Source organism: Crocuta crocuta, unplaced genomic scaffold (genome assembly GCF_008692635.1).
Source record: "Crocuta crocuta isolate KB4526 unplaced genomic scaffold, BGI_CrCroc_1.0 scaffold779, whole genome shotgun sequence".
Classification (NCBI taxonomy): domain Eukaryota; kingdom Metazoa; phylum Chordata; class Mammalia; order Carnivora; family Hyaenidae; genus Crocuta; species Crocuta crocuta.
This window is the reverse complement of record NW_027531185.1, coordinates 320,883-329,544: the sequence shown is the minus strand read 5'-3', so window position 1 is coordinate 329,544 and position 8,662 is coordinate 320,883. Positions and strand designations below refer to the sequence as shown.

General features: G+C 44.1%; 1 protein-coding gene across 1 annotated transcript in view; it reads left to right on the top strand.

Moving 5' to 3' along the window:
• Positions 1 to 3,640: 3,640 nt before the first annotated feature.
• Positions 3,641 to 8,662, top strand: part of NALF2 (NALCN channel auxiliary factor 2) — a 30,782-nt gene continuing 25,760 nt past the window's right edge. Inside the window, 1 exon segment of the mRNA XM_077771152.1 lies at positions 3,641 to 3,695. Coding sequence (XP_077627278.1) covers positions 3,641 to 3,695 — 55 coding nt within the window.

Genomic DNA, 8,662 nt, shown 5'->3' with positions numbered 1-8,662 from the left:
GTTTGGTATTAAAACAGAGTCATGGGGCACCCTGTTATCTCAGTCAGTACAGTATGCAACTCTTGATCCCAGGGTTGTGAGTTTGAGCCCCATGTTGGTTGTAGAGATCACTTAAAAATTAAAAGAAAACTTTTGGGGTGCCTGGGTGGCTCAGTCAGTTAAGGATCCAAATCTCACGGTTTGTGAGTTTGAGCCCCACATCAGGCTCTTTGCTGACAGCACAGAGCCTGCTTGGGATTCTGTCTCCCTCTCTCTCTGCTCCTCCCTTGCTCACTCTCTCTCTCTTTCTCTCCCTCAAAAATAAACAAACATTTAAAAAAATTAAAAAGTAAAAAATAAATCTTAAAAAAAAAAACCCCACCACAGTCATGATCTGTTAGGCACATGCAGCAGATCTGTTAGAGTAAAGCCACACCCCTGTGATGAGGTGGAGATGGTCTCATTTGAAGTGTCTCTTTATCCACTCACTTATTTATGCATTCATTCATACAACAAATACTGAGTGTCTATATGGTAGGTACTGTACTTGCTGCTAGAGAAACAGGGAGAAATAAAAACATATATGGCTCTTGCTCTGATGGAGTTTGGAATGTAGTGGTAGAGACAGTAATAAAACAAGGAATCACACAAATATGTGTGAAATGTAACTGAGATAAATGCTATGAAGAAAGGAAGATGGTACTATGAGAGATGTAACAAAGGATCCTGGCCTAGCCTGGAGGATCTGGTCTAGGAGACTTTCCCTGAGGAAATGATGTGGGAACTTAGATCTGAATATTAAGTAGGGTTGGCCAAATTAAGGAGATGGAGGTGGAAAGTAGAGAAAGTGTTCTAGGAAGAAGAAAAGGCATGTGCAAAGGCCCTGCGGCCAACAGAACAAAAATGTTATATTAGAAACTGAAAGAAGACCCAGTGTGGCTGCAGCTAGGAGCATACAGAAAAATGTGATGTGAGGTTGGAGATGTAAGTTTGGATAAGATCTTACAGGACCTTGTAAGATTAATGATTCTTTCTTCAAGTGTCATGGGAAATTATTGGAGGGTATTTATACAAGATGATAACACAATCAGATTTAAGTTTTGAAAGCATCACTCTGGTTACTCTGTAGAAAATGGGTTGGAGAGAATCCAGAATGTGTGTGTAGAGACCAGTCTGTTGTAATAGATAAAATGAGAGATGATAGTAACACAGACAAAGGTGGTGGCTGACAGTGTCACTGAAAAGATGTGGATGGACTACGAAGTTTTTGAGAGATAAAATAGATAAGAATTAGTGATGGAATGAATATGAAGGAGGGGGTTGCCAAGAATGACTCCAAGCTTTCTGAATTGCATAACTGGATATTTGGGATGCTATTAACTGAAAAGAGGGAAAGCGGTAGAGGAGGAGATCATAGGTTTGGCCTAGGGTGTACTGAATTTTAGTTATGTTTCAGTCATCTCAGTAGAGATATAAATATGCAATACATACCATAGGCATGGGTGAGATTTCTTAATTACAGAGTATAGAGTGAGAATATAAGACAACTTTGAGGAACTCCAACACTTAAGAACCAGTTAGAGAAAAATGATCCCCCAAAAGAAACCAATAAGGAGTTCTTAGAGAGATAGGTAAAAACAGAGAAAGGAGGCTAATGAAAGAAAATGTCCTAATAAAGAGGAGCAGTCAATAATGTCAAATGCCACTGAGAAGTGAAGTGAAATTAACCTTGAAAACACTCTTTGGATTTAACAGCATTAAGTTCTTTGGTGACCTAAGTGAAAGCACTTTCAGGGCAGTGATGAGGCAGAAGCATGATTGGAGTAGGCCGAGAAGTTAATGCAGATAACCCTTTTGAGAAGTTTATTTGGAAGGCAAGAACAATGAGTGATAACTGGAGGGGATTATGGAATTGAGGGGAGCATTATTTTAAGATGGGAGAGACTGTTTTACCTGCTACTGAGAAGGGTCTAGTTGAGAGAAAGAGGTTGAATACATAGGAGAGAGAAGGGATAAATGATAGTATGGAAAAATAGAAAGGGATAGGCCACAAAACACCAATGGAAGGAATAGTCCTCTGAAAAGAAAGGGCACCTCCTCCACTGTTACAAGTGGAAAGTCCTATGTAGAATGTCATTGAGGTAATGTGGGAACTGGAGGCCCTGCCTGATGCTTTAATCTTCTCAGTGAAATAAATGATGAAGTGAGAGATTCATTTCTCTCTGCTATGAGAGAAAGTGAGAGGGAACACACAGGGGTTGGAGTTTTAAGGAAACAATGGAGAAGATCTGAAATAGCCATCCTGAAGAGTGAGAAGTACTAATGCAATTTAGTATGTAGTAGGATTGTGAAGCAGTGTTGAGGGTTCAACTGAGATTATGTATAGTGGAATAGAACCAGTTTGTGACAATGGAGGTAGGTAACTAAGGTGGAGTGGAAGAAATGAGGATGTTTAGGAACCAGGATCCAAGGGACAGCTAGATCATCAACATGGATACTGAAATCCCCTAGGATACTGGCAGGATCTGTAGTGGGGAATGAGAAATCCAGTGAGACAGAAACCAAAGTCTTCATTGAGGAAAAAAGATGTGTTCATTACTTAGGGCTGCTCTAACAAGTTACCACAAACTGGGTAGCTTGAAACTACAGAAATTTATTCCCTAACAGTTCTGAAGACCAGAAGTCCTAAATCAAGATGTTGGAAGGGTTGGTTCCCTCCCATCTCTGAGGGAGATCTATGCCATGCATCTCCTAGTTTCTGACAATCTTTGGCATTCCTTGGTTTGTCCTGTAGACCTATCATCCCAATCTCTGCCTTCATCACCATATGGCCATCTTCCCCCGGCGTATGTCTCTGTGTCCAAATTTCCCTCTTCTAATAAGGACATCAGTCAGGGGCCCACCCTAATCCAATATGACCACATCTTAATTTGATTACATCTACAAAGATCCTATTTCCAAACAAAGTCACCTTCACAGGTATTAGAGGTTAGGACTTCAACATATCTTTTTTGGGGGGAAGCACACTTCAACCCACTACAGAGGATATGACCAGGAGGTCTGTACATGACAGAAGTGAGGAGTGAGTTATATACCAAAATTATGTCTGTCTCAAAAAAATGCTGTAGTTTTTGCAAGACAGGAGAAAACAAATGGTCTGGAAGTAAGGTCTGGGACCAAGGAAAACACATACCCCACTTTCTGACTTTAAGGTACTGGAAGAGACAACAAGCAGCCTCACATAAGAAGGCAGTAAGTGAAGAGCACCTGGGTGGCTCAGTCAGTTGAGTGTCCAACTTCAGCTCAGATCATGATCTCGGGGTTCATGGGTTTGAGGCCCAGATCAGGCTCACTGTTGTCAGCACAGAGCCTGTTTCTGCTCCTCTGTCCTCCTCTGTCTTTCTCACTCTTTCTCTCAAAAATAAATAAACATTAAAAAATCTTTAGGAAGAAGAAGAAGAAGAAGAAGAAGAAGAGGAGGAAGGAAGAAGAAGAAGGAAGAAGAAGATGACGACGACGACGACAGCAGGGGAAATGGATCCCTCTGGGTAGAATTAAATTTCTGCTGGGAAAAAGGGGTTGAGAATGCTGATTAGAGGTCATCTGGTCAAGAGAGCTATGGTGGAAGGCTTGGGGGTGGTGGTGAAGAAAAACTGGAGGTATGGGGAATGTCAGGAAAAAAGCAGAGCATTATGAGAATCAGTGTGAAGACAGAGGTGAGGCTTACACTTTGGGAGTGGACTGATGACTTTGGGTGATGTGGGGCAGGATAACTTTAGTCCTAGCACCTTTGAGGAGTTATCAGGCTTTGGGTAATGTGGCCAGAAAACCAGCTTTCTCAGCTTGGGTTGGTGGCAGCTTCAAGAGCTGCAGACTCTGCATAGTACTTGGTTTAGAGTAGTGACGACCTCAGAAGTGGCCATCTCTGTACCTTTGAGGCCTAGAGTAGAATGGAATCGAGGATGGGTTCATTCTGTCAGTTACCTAGGGATGAGGTTGTATTCCTCATAGGAGAAACTGGAACTAAGAGGGAAAGCCCAAGGTTGGCTAAAATGTGGACATTTACNAATTGTGCAGTTGAGCCTTATTTTAATTTCTGTTAAAACTTTTGTATAATTTGGTTTACTTGGATTATTGGGGTTTTTTAGTGTGTATTTAGTTTGAGAGAGAGAGAGAGAAGGACAGATAGAGCATGAGCAGGAGAGTGGCAGAGAGAGAGAGGGAGACACAGAATCCAAAGTAGGCTCCAGGCTCTGAGTTGTCAGCACAGAGCCTGACGCGGAGCTCGAACTAATAGACCATGAGATGATGACCTGAACTGAAGTTGGATGCTTAACTGACTGAGCCACCCAGGTGCCCCTCTCTTGGTTTTGACTGAGAAGGTATTGAAATATCTAAGGAACCCCCCCGGCTGTAGGTTTTAGAATAGGACCCTCTATCTCTTTGCCCTATTTGCCAACTCACCCACCACTGCCAAACGATCAAACAAGCTGCAAATGCTATCTGGTGCTCAAATCTAGGTAATTCCCCATAATCACTAATGGTCTCCTAAGGTGGGCATGAACTCTCGTATTCAAATTCTGCTTCAGCCACTTGCTAACTGTGTGACTTCAGATACGTGACTTAATCTGTCTGTCCCCCACTTTCTTCATCTGGAAAATGGAAAAAATAACATTTCATACCTCACAGAATTGTTGTCATAGAGGATTAAAGGACTTAATATATGTCAATGCTTAGAACAGTACCCGGTACACACTGAGCACTGTAGAAGCATCTTTATTGTTATTGACTCTCTCTCCCATTCCCCCACTTAATCACTTGACACTACCCCACTTGCTATAATCTTCTTGGCTCTGAACCCCAACTTGAGTAACTACTTCTGATCCTTCCACTCTTGGGGGCTCTTTCCTGGGTCTCTTGACCTCTAGACCGATTAAGCCTAGGTCCTTCAGCTGTTCCTCAGTATGATGTGGCTTCAGGCGCACCAGCCTAGTGACCCACCTTTGGACACTTTGTGCTTTGCCAACGTATCTCTGTTTGAATGAGTTGTCCAGAATGGGGCACGGTGCTCCAGGTAGGATGTGACAAGTATAGAGAAGGACAGACCCATCTTTTCTCTTGTTCTAGTTCTATCCGTCTATTAATGCAGCCTAAAATCTAACTACCTCTTTTGGCAGCATCATCACTCTGTTGGCTTGTATTGACTTTGCAATCAAATCAAGGTCTTTTTCACATGTGCTGTTGTTAAAAACCAGGCAAGTCTCTTCTATCCTGTGCCAGAGGAACAAACCAGCTATAGTTGCTAAGAGGAAGTACAGTGTAGTGGTCAAAGCCTCATATATTAGTGGTTTAGTATAAAGGAAAGGTAGTCTGGGCAAGCAGTTGGTGGTTGGGGTTCATGGCATATGCTACCAGTTGCCTAGCCTAAAAGGATTTCCTTCTTCTTCCTTACCCACAGACTCCCAACTTTTCGCAGAGCATCAATGTGCCCAGCTAAAAGTAGTGGACTTTCTAGCTTCCTTTGCAGCTGGTGTCCATATGACACAGTCCTAGTCGAAGAGATGTAGGTAGATGTCACTGGGGAGAGTGTTCCATTCTGAACAAAAAGCCAAAGCCTCTCTAGAAATTCCTTTGTCCTTATCCTTCTTGCCCTGTAGCTCTTTCCCCCTTCTTCCTGTCTATACTACAGACATGAGACCCAGAGCTGTAGCAGGTGTCTTGTGACCATGAGACAAAAAGCAAGTCTATCCTAAGGACGGCGGAGATGAAAAGCCAGGACCTTGATGGCATTGTTGAACTGCCATACCAGCCCTGGACCATGTATTCAGGGAATTTTTGTTGCATAAGACAAACAGACCTTAAATCACCAGTACTGTAGAATTGTCTATTATTTGCAGCCAAAAGCACACCTAAACTGACATAGGGTCACAATATTGGAAAACTTGGGATCCCAGTGCAGGGCTAACATGAATACAAGAATTTAGACATTTAAAAATAAAAGCGGGCAGCTGGTGTCAGAGGAGTCCAGCAGTAGGCCATCAGGTCTTAGCCACTGACTGGGTGGGGACTTGGGGTCAGGACTTTCTCCCTCGATGGTGGACTAAAAGAACATACTGGGCCTAGGACTTGACAGGGGACTGATGGTCAGGCAGGATCTCTGAATGGGGTACTCAGACACAGAACATTAGACAGAAGGCCAGGGATCAGAACTGAGCAATGTGATAGAGGCTCCATGGAAACTTGAGATAAGACTCAGACTGGTGGCAAAGGGGCTACTTGATAGAGGGTGAGGTTACTTCAATCCTTCCTGTCTTAAGACAGGTGTAGCCTGCAGGTTGGAGGAAAAGTACTCCAGCTATAAAGGGAGAAGGGGATCAGAGGGTGGGATCCAGGCAGAGCCTGACAAGCTTTAGTTCAAGCTGTGCTTTAGCCATCCTGGAAATCTTCCTACAGGCTTTTAGGTTTAGCTTTAATTATAAGCCCTTGTTTCCATCTTTCCCCCATGAACTTTTAAGATCTGAGCTTCACATAAAGTCCCTGTGTAACCATATTGGTCTCTTTAAGTGGCTCTCACTTTTTCTTCTTCCTAATTGTCAGAATTTCACTGTGGAAAACCTTCCCTTCCTTCTCCTACTCCAAATTGTCTTCCCCCTACCAGGTTTGGGGGCACTCGATCACTCTTCCTGGGCAGTCTGGGTCCCATTAGAAGTGACCCACCCTAATTGAGGAGGGCACTTATTGGGATGAACACTGGGTGTTGTATGGAAACCAATTTGACAATNTACTGGCTCTAGCTTCTGCTAGCCTGGAGCAGGTGGAGAAAAGGGGCTGGGAGGAGGAAGGCTGGCCAGGGACCACCAGTTATGGGGAGCAGGAGTTACCTTCCACACCTGGCTACTCTACTCCAGGGGCCTGATTAGAGGCCAGTGCCTCCCCTTCCACAATCCCAATTTCTTGTGTCACTAGAGGGAGAAAATGAGAGCTTCCTCTGACCGCTGGTATGCTACTACTTCTCCTTTATGTACAGCAGGTACTGTGTAGGTAAGTTATTGTTATATTGTGCTCCTGCGATAAATGGACCTTTGTGAAATACTTCTGGCCCTGTGTGTGCTGGGAGAGGGCGGGAGTCTTGCCTGAGTGACTTCTCACAGAAAGCTCCAGAGGTGCTCAAAGCTGATAGCCTAAGCCTGGCAAGCTGCTCTCTCATTGGCATTCAAGGGTGTCAATCACTGTGGCCCTGCCAATCAGCTCTGAACCAGGTATCTGTAAGCGATTAGCCTTCTTTGTTAAACAGAACACTGAACCCGCCAAGGACTGAACAAAGAATGGCTCTGGAAAGACAGTTCGTAGAGAGGCAGGGGCAGCTGTGCCCATGGCACTAACTCGAACCCCTTGGTTTCATCTCCCTTCAGGCCCTACTTTCGTCCTTATATCTTGGCCAGCCCTAGGTCCTTTTATTTCTGTCATTTCTGTCCCATGTGTATTTCTTCTCTTTACCACTACCGCTGGTGTCTTTGTTTAGCCCTTAACACCTCTCTCATCTGAACCATTAAGCAGTCTCCTAACCAGTTTCCCTGCCTCAAGTCTCCCCCTGCCCCAACACAATCTCCATCCTACAGCCAAAGGAATCTTCTAAAAATATAAATTTGATTGTGTCACCTCCTGCTGGAAACCTTTCAGCCTCTTCTGTGGCTCTTAGTACCCTTGGGATAAAGTCCAAACTACTTAGCATGGCACCCAGGGCCCTTCATGATTTGGCTCCTGCCAAATCCTCAGCCTCATTTTTGGCAGTGCTCCCATTTCACACCTATTCACAATGAACCACTTTGCAGATTTCTGAACATACCATTCTTGGCTTTGCTCCTAGGCCTTTACACATGACATTCCCTCCGCCTGGGACATCCTTCAAACACCACCTCCTCTCCTATCTGTCCAGCCAATTCCTACTCACCTCTTAAGACTTGAACTAAACTCCTTCAGCCCAAGACACATATTTTATTCATGCCCATATCTCCGATGCCTAGTACAACATAACAGATCCTCAAAAGATGTTTGCCAAATGAAGGAATGAATGGATGCCCCCCAACTCATGTGGCTATGTGTAAAGTTGTCTCTGAGGGAAGCTGACAGAGTGAATCAGTCCTTTCCCTTCTGGGAGGGAAACCTCTCCTTCCTCCCACTCATATTTATTCCTATTGCACTCGGTTGCAATTTCTTCTTTAAAATGTCCACATCCCAGGATGCCTGGGTGCTCAGTAGGTTAAGCGTCTGCCTTTTGATTTTGGCTCAGGTCATGATCTCATTGTTGGTGAGTTCGAGCCCCACGTCAGGCTCTGAGCGGGCAGTGCAGAGCCTGCTTGGGATTCTCTCTCTCCCTCTTTGTCCCTACCCCACTTGCCCAATCCCCCCCTCAAAATAAATAAACTTTAAAAAACCAAATAAAAATAAATAAAATGTCTTCATTTCTAATTCAGCTGTGAGCATCTCAAGGGGGAGGGGGCACATGTCTGATCCACTTTGGTCTCCTACCTAGTCCCCAAACATAGTATTTGTAACATTATGAATGAATAGGTTTTCCAAATGCCTGACAGTTTTGTCCCTTGTCTCATATTGCTCATCTCCCTTCCTCACAAGCTCTCACCACCAATACAGCCAAACTGTCACACTGTGGCTTCACAACTGC